The 16,252-nt window shown below is 42.5% G+C and overlaps 1 protein-coding gene and 3 non-coding genes across 4 annotated transcripts; all 4 read left to right on the top strand.

Annotated features, from left to right (window-relative positions):
- The first annotated feature begins 10,607 nt into the window (after positions 1–10,607).
- Positions 10,608–15,056, top strand: LOC115113723 (small ribosomal subunit protein uS15-like). The gene is made up of 6 exons (XM_029641668.2): positions 10,608–10,686; positions 12,081–12,129; positions 12,409–12,487; positions 12,916–13,085; positions 14,441–14,541; positions 14,989–15,056. The coding sequence occupies exons 1-6, from the start codon at positions 10,664–10,666 to the stop codon at positions 15,020–15,022; spliced, it is 456 nt and encodes a 151-aa protein (XP_029497528.1). The 5' UTR covers positions 10,608–10,663; the 3' UTR covers positions 15,023–15,056.
- On the top strand, positions 12,566–12,697 carry LOC115113883 (small nucleolar RNA SNORA68). The gene has a single exon (XR_003861148.1). It is a non-coding gene; the product is annotated as a small nucleolar RNA SNORA68 (small nucleolar RNA).
- On the top strand, positions 14,119–14,341 carry LOC115113889 (small nucleolar RNA SNORA73 family). The gene has a single exon (XR_003861154.2). It is a non-coding gene; the product is annotated as a small nucleolar RNA SNORA73 family (small nucleolar RNA).
- Positions 14,642–14,768, top strand: LOC115113885 (small nucleolar RNA SNORA19). Its single transcript, XR_003861150.2, has one exon. It is a non-coding gene; the product is annotated as a small nucleolar RNA SNORA19 (small nucleolar RNA).
- Positions 15,057–16,252: the final 1,196 nt, after the last annotated feature.

Here is a 16,252-nt window from a genome sequence, read left to right on the forward strand (position 1 = left end):
TGGGGTATCTGTACTTTTCTTTACTATTTATATTTTTGACAACTTTTACTTTTACTTCACTACATTCCTAAAGAAAATAATGTACTTTTTACTCCATACATTTTCCCTGACACCCAAAAGTACTCGTTACATTTTGACAGGAAAATGGTCCAATTCACACACTTATCAAGAGAACATCCCTGGTCATCCCTACTGCCTCTGATCTGGCTGACTCACAAATGCTTTGTTTGTAAATTATGTCTGAGTGTTGTAGTGTGCCCCTGGCTATCCGTAAAAACAAAACAATTGTGCCGCCTGGTTTGCTTAATATAAGGAATTTTAAATGGTTTATGGAACATTTTAGCAATTCCATTTACTTTTGATACTTAAGTATATTTAAAACCAAATACTTGTAGACTTTTACTCAGGAAGTATTTTACTGGGTGACTTTCACCTTTTAAGGAACACTCAAGAACACGGTTCTATAAAAAAAACTTTAAGTTTGTCAAAGACCTCTTCGCAAAGGAAAAGTGAGGAATCCTAAAAACTCCAAAGCCAGAACTGGAAAAACTTCTGGAAAAGGTCCACCAGGACATGAAAAGGCATGAGCAGATAATCATCCCACATGACATCCCACCTATTCAACCACCAGAATTCAATCTGGACACCGACCCTCCAAAATGGAGGGAAGTAGAGAACGTTGTCCGAAGAGCAAGAGCGGCCTCGGCTCCTGGGCCTAATGGAGTACCATACAAGCTCTACAAGAACGCCCCGGATGTTCTACGCTTTCTTTGGAGGCTCATGAGGATAGTGTGGCAGAAGGAAATAATACCAAAGGCATGGCGAAGGGCTGGTGGTGTGCTAATCCCGAAATAGTAGGATGCGACAGACATCAGTCAATTCCGACCAATCTCCCTTCTCAACGTCGAAGGGAAGATCTTTTTCAGTATAATAGCACAGAGGCTGTCCACTTATCTGGAAAGGTACAAGTACATTGATACATCTGTACAGAAAGCAGGCATTCCTGGTTTCTCTGGTTGCCTGGAACATACTAGTATGATTTGGCACCAGATCCAAACAGCTAAGAAGGACAAGAGAGACCTCTATGTCATCTTCCTCGACCTGGCCAATGCCTTTGGCTCAGTTCCCCATGAACTCCTCTGGGAATCCTTCAACATTTTCCACGTACCAGAACCCATCACTACACTGGTAAAGGCCTATTTCCAAGACCTGCAATTGTGTTTCACAACACCTGACTTCACAACAACATGGCAGCACTTGGAAGTAGGCATAAAAGCAGGCTGTACAATTTCACCTCTGGCCTTCACTATGGCCATGGAAGTCATCATCAGGGCATCGAGATGGGTCGTCGGCGGTGAGAGAACTAAGGAAGGGCTCCGTCTCCCACCTATCCGAGCATACATGGATGACATGACTACACTGACCACCACTGCAGCATGCACCAGGCGGCTACTTGCAAAACTGCAGGATAACATCAAGTGGGCTCGGATGAAAATCAAGCCAAGCAAATCTCGAAGCATCTCCATAGTCAAGGGACAGCTTAAAGATGTGAGGTTCTGCATTGGAGATGACCCGATACCAACTGTGTCTGAGCAACCCGTCAAGAGCCCGGGTAGATGGTACAACGAAAGCCCCCGGGATAAAGATCAAGTGCAGCAAGTAAGGCAGGACATCACCGACGGTCTTGAGAACATCAATAAGACCCTACTGCCTGGGAAGCTCAAGCTTTGGTGCCTACAGTTTGGACTTCTCCCCCGGGTAATGTGGCTACTCACCGTCTATGAGGTCCCAATAACAACAGTGGAGAAGATGGAGCGAACCATTACCTCATACGTGAAGAAATGGCTGGGTGTTCCACGATGCCTGAGTAACATCGGCCTCTATGGCAAAGGGGTCCTTGAACTACCTCTTACAAGTCTAACGGAGGAGTACAAGTGCTCTAAAGTAAGACTTCAGATGACATTGAAGGACTCCAAAGACCAGACCATTAGCAAGGCTGCACCTCCCCTACAAACTGGACGGAAATGGACATCATCCAAGGCTGTGCAACAAGCAACATCAGCCCTGAGACACCAAGACATTGTGGGGAATATCCAACATGGAAGAGGAGGCTTTGGCCTGGCAGCAAGCAAACCAACGTTCCATAAGGCAACAACATCTGAACGCAGGAAGCTGGTGGTCGAGGAGGTGCGCAGACAGGAGGAGACTGCAAGAAGTGCAAAGGCTGTCTCTCTTGCTAAACAAGGGCAATGGACGCGGTGGGAAGGCCTGGAGAGGAGAAAGATCAACTGGAGTGAGCTTTGGCAAATGGAGGCAAGCAACATCAACTACATCATAAGAGCTGTTTATGATGTGCTTCCATCACCAAAAAACCTACATCAATGGTATGGCGAGGACTCGACCTACTCCCTCTGCCCAGCTCCAGCGACTCTCAGGCATATAATGACAGGTTGCAAGACCAGCCTCTTACAAGGCCGCTACACCTGGAGGCACAATCAGGTCCTCATGAGCCTGGCTGCAGCACTTGAGACCAAGAGGAGTGCAACCAATTCATTACCTCCAAAAACAAGCAATCCCGTCAAAACAACAACATTCATCCGGGAGGGACAGAAAAGGCCCAAGCATCCTCCTACGAAGCCAGAAACTGGACACCTAGCCATGGCCCGGGACTGGAAAATGCTTGTCGATATTGGCCAGCAACTCATTTTTCCACCTGAGATTGCTTCTTAGGCTAGACATGGTACTCTGGTCCCCTTCATGAAAGGCTGTGTACATCATAGAGCTCACAGTCCCGTGGGAAAACTCTGTTGAAGAGGCCTACGAGCGTAAGAAACTGCGTTACACAGAGTTGGCAGCAGACGCAACTCAGCGTGGCTGGAATGCAAAAGTCTGGCCAGTTGAAGTGGGATGCAGAGGATTCGTAGCTTCTTCCACCATTAGGTTGCTGAAAGAACTTGGAATCCATGGACAGGCTCTGCAGCAGACCGTCAGAGCAGTTTCTCAAGCAGCTGAAAGAGGCAGCCAGTGGATCTGGATCAAACGGAAGGACCCTTGCTGGGCTATAACTTCATGACCCCCCACCCCCACATGAGAACCCAATTCAGATCCCTCCAACTTGAGGAGGGCATATGAGGTATGCGGTCAGCTGTAGGGCTGGCTCAGGGAAGAGGACGCCCCTGCCTTGCATAGTCCAGTGGGACATCTTAATTGGGCATGGGACACAAGCTAAGGCTTGATCACCCTTTAGCTGGCCACCCTTGATGAGTGTTAAGTGATTAAAGGCCAAAACACCCACTGATTCGAAGGCACACTACTGAGGATGTGTCCCAAAATTAACATCTTAACCCAGTCTAAGAAATAAACCTCCCATGCCACTCTGTCAACATCACGGCAAATCTCATGTGAGTGCATTCCATCTATTGGCACAATGGACAGTTTTTAACATCTCGTTTTATGATTCTATTTAAAACCAAATATTTTTAGACTTTTACTCAAGGAGTATTTTACTGGGTGACTTTCACCTTTAATTGAGTCGATTTCTATTAATGATCTTGTCAATGCCTTGGATGCTAAAAAAAGCTGTGCTGCCTTGTTTATCGACACTGTTGATCATTCTGTTTTGCTGAAGAAGTTATCAAAAATAGGCCTGGGATATACAGCCTGTTTATGGTTTCAGAATTATCTTAGCGACAGAACTCAGGCCTTCTTAACAGATGGGGTTAAATCTGAATTTCTTGAGATTTAAAAATATGTTCCTCAGGGTTTGATTTTGGGTCCATTGTCGTTCACGTTGTATATTAATGACATAGGAAACACTGTTAATACTTGTAACATTCATCTCTATGCAGATGACACAGTTTTGTATTCCTTTGCCACCTCGGTGCTGCAGGCCATTCATGAACTTCAGCATGACTTTGATTCAATTCAAAAATCACTTACAGATCTTAAATTAGTGTTAAGTACAAGTAAAACCAAGCTCATTATTATTCTGTTTATGTTGTAATGTATACAGGGCTCTCTTGTAAAATAAATGTTTAATCTCATTGTGACTCCTTGTTTAAATAAACGTAAAATAAAAAATAAAAAAATGATATGGTCATAATGATGATAGTTTATTAATTAAATAGCCCAGAGCCATTTAAAAAATATTTTTTATATCCCTGTTAGTGAGTATTTCTTCTTCCTCCAAGATATATATCTACCTGACTGGTGTGCCATGTCAATAAGCTGATTAAATAGCATTCTCATTGTGCTTGGGACAATAAAGGGCCACTCTAAAAAGTGCAGTTTTGTCACACAACACAATGCCACAGATGTCTCAAGTTTTGGAGGAGCGTGCAATCAGTGGTGGAAAAAGTACTCAATTGTCCTACTTGAGTAAAAAGTAAAGATACCTTAACAGAGACACAGAAATAAGATGATTTGTGTAAAATAGCAACAGCACCACCGTTGCCCTTCCTATCAGTCATAAACACATTGTAACCATCCATATCAACCTCAGAGTCCAGGGTTTTATCAGTTAACCAGGTTTCAGAACAAATAAAAATATCAGGGTCTGCCTGAGAGAACCAGATCTTGACATGATCCATTTTAGGTAATACACTACGATTGTTAAGATGTAAAAATGTTAAACCTTTTCTGCATTTAAAATCACATGGAGTTTCAATACAAGTCGGATTATTTTGAGATTTCAGAACAACAGGAGACTCAAAGATTGGATTATACCTATCAGGAAAAGAAAACAAAGTAGAAATAGCAATTCCGGGCCTCCCGGGTGGCACTGTACTGCAGCGCCAGCTGTGCCACCAGAGACCCTGGTTTCGCGCCCAGGTTCTGTTGTAACAGGCCGCGACCGGGAGGTCCGTGGGGCGACGCACAATTGGCATAGCGTCGCCCGGATTAGGGAGGGTTTGGCCGGTAGGGATATCCTTGTCTCATCACACACCAGCGACTCCTGTGGCGGGCCGGGCGAAGTGCACGCTAACCAAGGTTGCCAGGTGCACGGTGTTTCCTCCGACACATTGGTGCGACTGGCTTCCAGGTTGGATGCGCGCTGTGTTAAGAAGCAGTGCGGCTTGGTTGGGTTGTGTATCGGAGGACGCATGACTTTCAACCTTCGTCTCTCCCGAGCCCGTACAGGAAGTTGTAGCGATGAGACAAGATAATAGCTACTAACAATTGGATACCACGAAATTGGGGAGAAAAAGGGGGTAAAAAAAAAAGTTAAATTAAAAATGAAATAGCAATTCCATTTCTCTGCTTAGCACCGTTAAGCATGTCACCACTATCAGATGCAACATGTGGAACTCTCACAGTGACCAAAGAGGAGATGGTAAAATCTGACTTACATGTAATGCTAATATTGTCCTCACATCAATTTAGTTGACCAAGACCCTTCCCAATGTTTGATGACAACAGCCGGGAGCCATTTTCACCTAGGTGAATTCCATCTTCCACAAAGTAGCCAGGCTTATTCCAGAAGGAGTCAAAATTGTCGACGAAGGACATGCGCAAGTCCTTGGTCAGACGCATTAACCACTGGTGGAGAGACCAAAGATGGCTAAAACACTCAGTCCTGCAACGATAAGGAGATGGAATTGGGCCAGAGACAATTATATGTTCTGCTAATTAATGAGCATTCTCCAAGAGCTTTAAGAAATTGTCTTTTAACTTTACAGATTTCACACGTATAATATCATTACATTTACATTACATTTAAGTCATTTAGCAGACGCTCTTATCCAGAGCGACTTACAAATTGGTGCATTCACCTTATGACATCCAGTGGAACAGTAGTGCATCTAAATCTTTTAAGGGGGTGAGAGGGATTACTTTATCCTATCCTAGGTATTCCTTAAAGAGGTGGGGTTTCAGGTGTCTCCGGAAGGTGGTGATTGACTCCGCTGTCCTGGCGTCGTGAGGGAGTTTGTTCCACCATTGGGGGGCCAGAGCAGCGAACAGTTTTGACTGGGCTGAGCGGGAACTGTACTTCCTCAGTGGTAGGGAGGCGAGCAGGCCAGAGGTGGATGAACGCAGTGCCCTTGTTTGGGTGTAGGGCCTGATCAGAGCCTGGAGGTACTGAGGTGCCGTTCCCCTCACAGCTCCGTAGGCAAGCACCATGGTCTTGTAGACCCAATATACAACACAACTGTTTTCAGAGCAGGAATCTGTTTCTTGATGGTGGGCATGACTTCTAATAACTCCAATACCTTAGCTCCAGTAAAATAAAGTGTACGGGTATTTCAGACTTCCACCAATCCAACCATGGAGCTTCCCATAATAATGGTTGATGGCTGTTGCCCATTTCGAGCCGGAGCCCTCAGCCCAACCATAGCCCCACCAGGGGCTCCGGCTAACTCGCCTCGCACAAATTACAGAATTAGAATAAGTCATTAGTATTAGAATCCTTCTATTTCTAGGTTTATGACATCATCTTCATCATTATGAGGGCAGATGTTGTGGATCAAAATTAGCCATCAGTCAACTTCAAATTAATATATAGCTGCAAGCAGCTGGGGTTCAAGCTCTGTCCACATAGTGCCACCATCATGGCAAATTGGAAAGATTGCCAAATTCAATGATTACCAGCGTTGTATTATAGTGAAATTTAGATTAGTGAATGTTGTGATATTTCTTTTGTTGCAATTATTTTCAGAGCAAGCGGGATTTGGAGCAATAATAACGTTTTTTGCTTGAGTGATCATTGGATCGATCAATCTATATTTATAAAAAATAAGCTTCTGTTGATGACAACAGCCGGCAGCCATTTTCACCTAGGTGAATAAACTGTCATGGATCAAAGTCCATCTCGTTCATCAATGGTCCCTCCTATAGAGGAAATGTCTTGAGTGGTTCAGGAGGTCAGCAAACTCACTGGGATCTCCATGAGCCAGATCATGGCATCCAGAACCTCCTTGGGAATGCCACTGACTTCTGTTTCCCAACTCCTTCCATCCGTGACATCCTTGCATTCACCAATGCCACCTCTTCCTAGAGCCGCTTGGGGCTCCAAGGAACATGACTCTAATGAGAGAAGCATTACTAGCCATTTGTCCTCACAGTATGTGGATAAGTCATGGCCTTTTGCAATCTACCCACGCTGTGAGGAACTGATCTGACAAGAAGGAATGCCTCCGCTGGAGAAGTATCCCTCTCCCACCGTGCCAAGGAAGAGATCGAAGAATCGGGCAATGTCTTCCCTGTCGCTGAGGTCAATGTGCTCTGAACAGACCCTGACCAGTATCCATGAGGAAGAGGAGACTAAGGTGGTCCACCTGATCTGCCAGGCCATGCATGAGGAGACTCCCATGGAAATAATGGCTGAGGTGAAAAAAGTGGCTAGTAAAGACTCCTCCAAGAAGAAGGCCTCCTTCTGTAGAAGACTGAGCTGTCTTTGTTGCCTGGGGAAGAAGAAGGCTGTTACTACAAAAAAGACTAAGGTGGAAGAGCATGAGCAGGTAAAATGGTCACTCTGCACAATCAAAGTCACAAAGGTTAAAATTTGTCTTAATTCTCTCTTGTAAATTGTGTGTTTTCTGTTCCCTTTACCGGAGGATTCTGAAAATGCTATTTTCCCTACTGGGATTTCTTTAAAATGCTCAGGAAATGATTGATGTCCTAAAACAGAACATTTTAATAAAATCGAAATATTTTACATGTCAGCATCTGTGTCTATTTCACATGTATGATACGTTTAGGGTTTTCCTTACATTATGCTCCAAATTAGTCAGAAGATTAGGTCAGATATTCAGTCCATGGTCAAGTGTCAGACTATAACTGGTTCAATGATATGGAAAGTAGCAAAAAACAGATTACAAGCTTTACTAACTATTACAATAGTCTTAATTTTATAGGGACTACCGCTGGGGTAGTTTACTTGAAAACCAAACATGTCACATTAACAACCACAGAAGAAAAAATAAACACACACTCACACACAATTTTTATTTAACTTAATTTAACCTTAATTTAACTAGGCAAGTCAGTTAAGTGGAGCCAGGTGGTAAAAGCTCATAGCTGTATTAATTTATATTCACTAGATTGCACTGTCCCTTTAAGAGATCCATAAATAGTGTGAAAGCGTAATGTGATTGCTCATGCGCAGTGTGTAAGAGTGAGAGCAAGCAATTATACTGGAGAGCTGTTGAAATCCATTGTGGGTCCAAGGTTAGCTTCTTGCTAGCTGAATACCAGTGCTCTCAGAACCATGTTGTGGTTGATGATAACATTATTTGAAGCTACTGTATGGGTGAGTTGAGGATCTACTGTTCCATGTGAGGTTAGGGTATCATATGGACAGTGTGCTAAAAGCAGAGCCACTACCGTTTATGCATTTCACTGTGTGCTTATTGTACTCATTGTTTTTATGCACTTTACTAACATTTATTTCACTTGATTGTGGTATGGACTGAACTTTACTTTATGGTGACTTCACCTTGCAGTGATATCCCTTCTACATTATCCTATTTTAAATTTAAGCTTCGACAGAACAAACAACCCCTAATTAGTTTGTGTTCTGTGCTGGGTTTACTTTCGCCAGGCTACATAAGAACAAATTCTTATTTACAATGATGGCCTACCAAAAGGCAAAAGGCCTACTGCAGGGACGGGGGCTGGGATTAAAAATATAGGACAAAACCCATCATGACAAGAGAGACACCACAACACTACATAAAGAGAGACCTAAGACAACGATATAGTATGGCAGCAACACATGACAACACAGCATGATAGCAACACAACATGGTTGCAGCACAAAACGTGGTACAAACATTATTGGGCACAGACAACAGCACAAAGGCAATACGATAGAGATAACAATACATCATGTGAACCAGCCACAACTGTCAGTAAGAGTTGAGATTGAGTCTTTGAATGAAGAGATGGTGATAAAACCGTCCAGTTTGAGTGTTTTTTGCAGCTTGTTCCAGTCGCTAGCTGCAGTGAACTGAAAAGAGGTGTGACCCAGGAATGTGTGTGCTTTGGGGACCTTTAACAGAATGTGACTGGCAGAATGGGTGTTGTATGTGGAGGATGATGGCTGTAGTAGGTATCTCAGATGGGAGGAGTGAGGCCTAAGAGGGTTTTATAAATAAGCATCAATCAGAGGGTCTTGCCAGTTTACAGAAGAGTATAGAGTGCAGTAATGTGTCCTATAAGGAACATTGTTGGCAAATCCGATGGCCGAATGGTAAAGAACATCTAGCCGCTCGAGAGGGCCCTTACCTGCCGATCTATAAATTACATCTCCATAAGCTAGCATGGGTTGGATGGTCTTCTGAATCAGGGTTAGTTTGGCAGCTGTGGTGAAAGAGGAGCGATTATGACTGAGGAAACCAAGTCTAGATTTAGCCTGCAGCTTTGATATGTGCTGAGAGAAGGACAGTGTACCGTCTAGCCATACTCCCAAGTACTTATATGAGGTGGTTCAAGCTCTAAACCCTCAGAGGTAGTAATCACACAAGTGGAGAGAGGGGCATTCTTCTTACCAAACCACATGACCTTAGTTTTTAGAGGTGTTCAGAATAAGGTTCAGGGCAGAGAAAGCTTGTTAGACACTAAAAAGTGTTGTCGTAGAGTGTTTAACACAACATCCGGAGAGGGGCCAGCTGAGTATAATACTGTATCATCTGCATATAAATGGATTAGAATGCTTCCTACTGCCTGAGCTATGTTGTGGATGTAAATTGAGAAGAGCGTGAGGCCTAGGATTGAGCCTTTGGGGTACTCCCTTGGTGACAGGCAGTGGCTGATACAGCAAATGTTCTGACTTTATACACTGCACTATTTAAGATTGGTAGTTAGCAAACCAGGCCAAAGTCTAATTAGAGACACCAATCATACTTAGCCGGCCCACAAGAATGGAATGGTCTACTGTATCAAAGGATTTGGCCAAGTCAATAAAAATCGCAGCACAACATTGCTTAGAATCAAGGGCAATGGTGACATAATTTTGGACCTTTATTAAGGTTGCAGTGACACATCCATAACCTGAGAGAAACCAGATTGCATACCAGAGAGAATACTATAGACATCAAGAAAGTCAGTCAGTTGATTATTTCAAGTTTTTCCAAAACTTTTGATAAACAGGGCAAAATAAAATTGGCCTATAACAGAGAGGATCAGATTGATCTCCCCTTTAAATAAAGGATGCACCGTGGCTGCCTTCCACGCAATAGGAACCTCCCCAGAGAGAAGATGCATGTTAAAAAGGTCAGCTGATAGGCTTGGCAATGATAAAAAGGATCTAAACCAGGGCTGCCCAACCGTCTTCCTGGAGATCTATAGTCTTGTAGGTTTTCCTCCAACCCAAATGTAGCGTATCTGATTCAGCTAGATAAGGTCTTCTTGAACAGGTAATTAAAATAATAAGGTGTGTTTTAGGGTAGGACTGAAAACCCACAAGATGGTAGATCTCCAGGAAGAGGGTTGGGCAGCCCTGATTTAAACCATCTGATGCTATTTTACGTTTCATAACAAAAAAGTCATCCATGCCGTGGTCGATATGAAACACAATTTAAATGAGTCCTACCATAGATAGACTGTAAAAAGATCATGCATACAATAAATAATCTTTCTTCAGGACACGTCACTTCCGATTCAAAGTTTTACTTCCGAAAAGCCGCACATTTTCTCCCTCTTTCTTTTCGCTTAGAACGCCATCATGGGTCGCATGCACGCTCCTGGGTAAGCATGTGTTTCATTCGGAAATAATAAGAATATTGGTTTTTGTTATCAGTAGCTGGACCTTTTTACATTACCTCGTCAACTCCAACATATTTTTTTTGGACACATTTGTTTAAACGTCCACTATAATGATTTATAGCTAGTTAACAACTAGCGTTATGCCGCAACCAACACAGTGACATGATGGCCGCGCACACACTCCTGCCATGAAAGCCAACTGCTTAGTCATTAAAATAATTATATAGGTTTTTAGTCGCATATGCGCGCACATTGCAACAGTAACAATGCATCCCATCGATCAAGTTTGTACTTAAGTCTTCCATGAATTGGTCTAAACCAGAACATTATTTGCCCATTCCAGTGCTAATGTTAGCGTAGTGTTGGCTAGTTCGTCATAGCTTCTACCTAATGCTAGGTAGGTACACTACATGACAAAGTATGTGGACACTTGGTCGTTGAACATCTCATAACAAAATCATGGTCATTAATATGAAGTTGGTCCCCCTCTTTGCTATAACAGCATACTTTTCTGGGAAGGCTTTCCACTAAATGTCGGAACATTGCTGCGGTGACTTGCTTTCATTCAGCCACAAGAGCATTAGTGAGGTCGGGGACTGATGTTGGACTATTAGTCCTGGCTCGCAGTCGGCGTTCCAATTCATCCCAAAGGTGTTGGATGGAGTTGCGGTCAGGTCTCTGTGCAGGCAAGCCAGTCAATTTCTTCTACACACCTCAACAAACCATTTCTGTATGGACCTCGCTTTGTGCAAGGCAGCTTTGTCATGCTGTAACAGTGAAGGGCCTTCACAAACTGTTTTACATTTTTGTAATTTATTTACCCCTTTTTTAAACTTGGCTAGTCAGTTTAGAACAAATTGTTGTTTACAATGGTGGCCTACACCGGCCAAACCCAGACGCTGGGCCAATTGTGCGCTGCCCTATGGGACTCCCAATCACGGCCAGTTGTGATACAGCCACAATGCTGTAGCATTAAGAGTTCCAGTGAAGGGAAATAAAGGGCCTAGCTATAACCAGAGACCATTATTCCTCTTCCTCCTCCGGCACAATGCATTTGGACAGGTAGCAGTCTCCAGGCATCTGCCAAACCCACATTTGTCCATCAGACTGCCAGGTTGTGAAGAGTGAGTCATCACTCGAGAGAATGCGTTTCTACTGCTTATGTCCAATGGAGGGGTGCTTTATAAAAAGGCCAAATCCACTAATTTGAAGGGGATGTCCACATACTTTTGTGTGTACATAGTGTAGCTAGTTACACAGTACTACACTAGCTAAATGACTAGCTAGCTAGTTGAAATGCACTATCAAGTCCAGGCGTGGCTATTTGTCATGATTTAAATAGCTACTGACTTAGAGCTACTTTCCTTCTGTTTCAGCAAGGGCCTGTCCCAGTCTGCACTTCCCTACAGGCGTAGTGTGCCCACCGTAAGTATGTAGTTGGTCATTAAACTTTTAGATGGTCAACTGGCATCTTGCTATCTGTTTGTAAGATATGTTAATGAATCTGGTCAACCTAGTAATGTGGCTACATGGTTTGCCATTATATCATCATTGATACAACTTTCACTGGATTGCACATGTCATATTGCAGAGTCTTAGCTAAATACCAAACTTAAACTACAAATGATCACTCCTGTGAAAAGAAGGCTCAGTGGACAAAGGGGACATCATCAGTCTCTCAACCTCTGAAATGTTGTTCTACAGTGGCTGAAGGTTACATCTGATGACGTCAAAGAGCAGATCTTCAAGCTCGCCAAGAAGGGTCTTTCTCCGTCTCAGATTGGTAAGTACCATGTTAATTTGTATGCTGTCCAGCGCTTTCCATAAGATTTCCACATTATGAACTGAGAAGACAATGACTTATGCACCCTAACCCAAAGGCCATATCAAATGAATGGTATGATTTTGTCAGGTGTGCTAAAATCAACATGTACCTTGTCGCCTTTCCCTGAAGCTGCTGTGCCATTGAAAGTGAATTCAAGGTTCAACATTATCATTCCAGATTATTTACCCAGTCTTAGTCCTATGCATATTGTTAGTCACATTCTTTTCCCCTCCATCTGTTTAGAACAAAAATGGAAAGTATTCTGTATTTTTCTACAACCAAATCATTTCGAGTTTGGCTGACCCCTACACAAAGTACAAACCACAGAGGGGAAGCTACCAGGAGACGTAAGTTAGAAAAGGCTGATACTACTGTTCTCTCTCCAGGTGTGATCCTTAGGGACTCTCATGGTGTTGCCCAGGTGCGCTTCGTCACTGGAAACAAGATCCTGAGGATCCTCAAGTCCAAGGGCCTGGCCCCTGACCTGCCTGAGGATCTGTACCACCTCATCAAGAAGGCTGTTGCTATAAGGAAACATCTTGAGAGGAACAGAAAGGTAACGGCCTCTAGATGTTTGTCTCCAGTTAACTTCCAGGGAGGGAAGAGACTTCTGTTAACTTCTTAGGGGACAGTTGCGTCCCACTCGGGCAAAAAAAATCATTAAATCACACATGTAAGCTACTCAATTAAAACTACACTCGTTGTGAATCCAGCCAACATGTCAGATTTTAAAAAGGCTTTTCGGCGAAAGCATAAGAAGCTATTATCTGATGATAGCCCAATAGTAAACAAAGAGGGTAGCATATTTCAACCCTGCAGGCGCTACCAAAACGCATGTTTATGTCCCATAAACATCACAATTGGTCCTTTTGTTCGATTAATTCCGCCATATATATCCAAATGTCCATTTATTTGACACGTTTGATCCAGAAAAAAACGCAACGTCAATACAAAATATTTCAAAAGTTGCCTAAACTTTGCCAAAATATTTCAACTACTTTTGTAATACAACTAGGTATTTGTAATACAACTAGGTATTTTTAAACGTTAATAATTGATCAAATTGTAGATGGGTCTATCTGTGTTCAATACAGGAAGACAACAAACCATGCTACTTTTCACGTCTTGCGCACTCAACAGTGTTACCCAGTTCCTAGTTGGCCCTACTTCATTGCACAAATTAATAACCTCAACCAAATTCCAAAGACTGGTGACATCCAGTGGAAGCAGTAGGAACTGATAACAGGTTCCTAAGAAATATAATTTGCCAATGAGTACTCAGTGAACAGACAGAGACAAAAAAAATAATCTGAACGGTTAGTCCTCAGGGTTTTGCCTGCTACATAAGTTCTGTTATACTCAGACATGATTCAAACAGTTTTAGAAACTTCAGAGTTTTCTATCCAAATCTAATAATAATATGCATATCTTATATTCCTGGCATGAGTAGCACGTAAGTTGAAATTGGGCACGCTATTTATCCAAAAGTAAAAATGCTGCCCCCTATACATTAATAAGTTAAACCACCAGCATCTCAACCAAAACTGAATGTTTTTGTGCCTTGCTGTAAAAATGTATTGATTGATTGATCAATGTGGACATCCGGTAAGGTTGCTCTTGCATGGCACTGTCCAAGTGGGTTATGGGAGCGTAGCACTGTACAGTGCCATGATGTACAGTCCCGTTCCACAACATTGTACAGCAAGCCTGTTCCCAGCCTTTGGGCTGGTGGGGACGGCGTCCTGCATATTCCTACGTCTTCCCAGAGCCCCTGGGCCATGACTGGGGAGGCAAACCATGTAGTGCACAAGTTAACTGAAAATTGTAATACCTGCATTTGCCATTGACCGATTGAGATTTTTGACTATGTCGAAGGGCTGTTTTAACTATAGCTTCTTTTTTTAATTTCAGGACAAGGATGCCAAGTTCCGTCTGATTCTCACTGAAAGCAGAATCCACAGATTGGCCCGTTACTACAAGACCAAGAGAGTTCTTGCTCCCAACTGGAAGTAGTACGTAGTACCTCTCCACTGCTTTATTGACTTTTGGGAGAGCAAGCCAGCATGAAGGCATAGTACCTACTATATTAATATTTTTAGTTTGTTCACTAAATGGCACACTTCATTGTCTTGTTCTTCCTTCTAAGAGCTGAGATATTTCTTATGTGCTAGATAAACCTTGGAGGTAAATTAGCAGAGTGGCTGTTCTGTGCCAACCTGCCAGTCCCCTTCATACATCTCCCTGCCACTCAGTGATTCTAGTTAATTCTTACCAATTGCCATAGGCATTACCTAATCTGGATAATTAGCTGTCTCGTGCAGGCTGAGAATATATACTAACAAATGTCCACTGGTTGATCATCAACCATACGACTGCTTCTGTTGTTAAAATTGATGCTCAACTTTTTAGTTGATTACAGAACTTTACATTACTAATCCCTTTTCCCTCTTGATCCACAGCGAATCCTCTACTGCTTCTGCTCTGGTGGCATAAGTTATTTTCACAAATAAAGATCCATTTGGAAGGATCTTGTCTGCGTTTTTGTTTGAGGTGAAGTTCTATAAAGGGTGGTGCTGGTACTTATAGTGAAAAATATAAACCTCAAAGTGTTTGTTTCTTGATTCATGAGCTGAAATAGATCTCAGAAATGTTCAATAGGCACAAAATGCTTATTTCTCAATTTTGTGCGATCACTTTTTTTTTTACATCCCAGTTATCATTTCTCATTTGCAAGACAATCCATCCACCTGAAAGATGTGACCTATCAAGAAGCTGATTAAACATGATTACACTGGTGCACCTTATGCTGGGGACAGAAGGACCCAATAAATGTGCAGTTTGGTCAGTACAATGCTACAGATGTCTCAACTTGAGGGAGTGTACAACTGGCATGCTTACTGCAGGAATGTTAAATAGAGCTGTTGTGAGAATTTCATGTTAATTTCTCTACCATGGTTCTGCAGTACAACCTCAGGCCACATGTAAGCACACAAGCCCAGGGATTTGACATCTGGCTGCATAACATGTGGTATTGTCTGGGGCGGGTGCTGATGAGTATTTCTGTACTAAAACCCTTGTGGGTAGAAACTCATTCTGATTGGCTAGATTTGGCTCCCAAGTGGGTGGTCCCATGGCCATGCCTCAACCTGGGCATGTGAAATTCATAGATTAGGGCCTAATGAATTTATTTCAATTGATATATTACATATGAGCATCCTCTGTAATATCTTTTAAATTTGTTGCAATTATATTTTTGTGTGGTTGGAAAAATCCCCAGAGAAAGTAAAATGCCTTATTGCATAAATGGGTAACTAATTGTATTGTTTTAATTGAATAAACCTTTCCTTATTATTTCAAAGTAATTTGAATTATATCAACACTTAAGCGTAGAATTTAGAGGCTAAATTAATGTATTGATGAAGTGCTACTGTATTGAAGTGTTCAGTCAATGTACAATTTTACCACAAGAGGGCAGCATTTAACTAATTACACTGAACCAAAGGTATGCCTTTAAAGGCTAAATGCCTGAATTTACTCCTTTTGATAGTACATGTTTGTGAAGTGGTTGAGTTCAGCAAGCATGTCTTTGCACATGCAACTGGTACATTTATCATGGGATAATGGTGCTGATATTAAGTAAAAGTTGCTGATGCACCACTGGCCACAAAGACTACTCTTCATCGCCAGCTGTCTCAAGCCCACAATCCTTAAGACTGCTAGGAA

This window comes from Oncorhynchus nerka, linkage group LG28 (assembly GCF_034236695.1).
Source record: "Oncorhynchus nerka isolate Pitt River linkage group LG28, Oner_Uvic_2.0, whole genome shotgun sequence".
NCBI classification, from domain to species: Eukaryota; Metazoa; Chordata; class Actinopteri; order Salmoniformes; family Salmonidae; genus Oncorhynchus; species Oncorhynchus nerka.

Coding starts and splice junctions, on each gene's coding strand:
- LOC115113723 (XM_029641668.2), top strand. CDS start 10,664: ATGGGTCGCATGCACGCTCCTGG. Junction 10,687..12,080: donor GGTCGCATGCACGCTCCTGG/GTAAGCATGTGT, acceptor CTTCTGTTTCAG/CAAGGGCCTGTCCCAGTCTG. Junction 12,130..12,408: donor ACAGGCGTAGTGTGCCCACC/GTAAGTATGTAG, acceptor GTTGTTCTACAG/TGGCTGAAGGTTACATCTGA.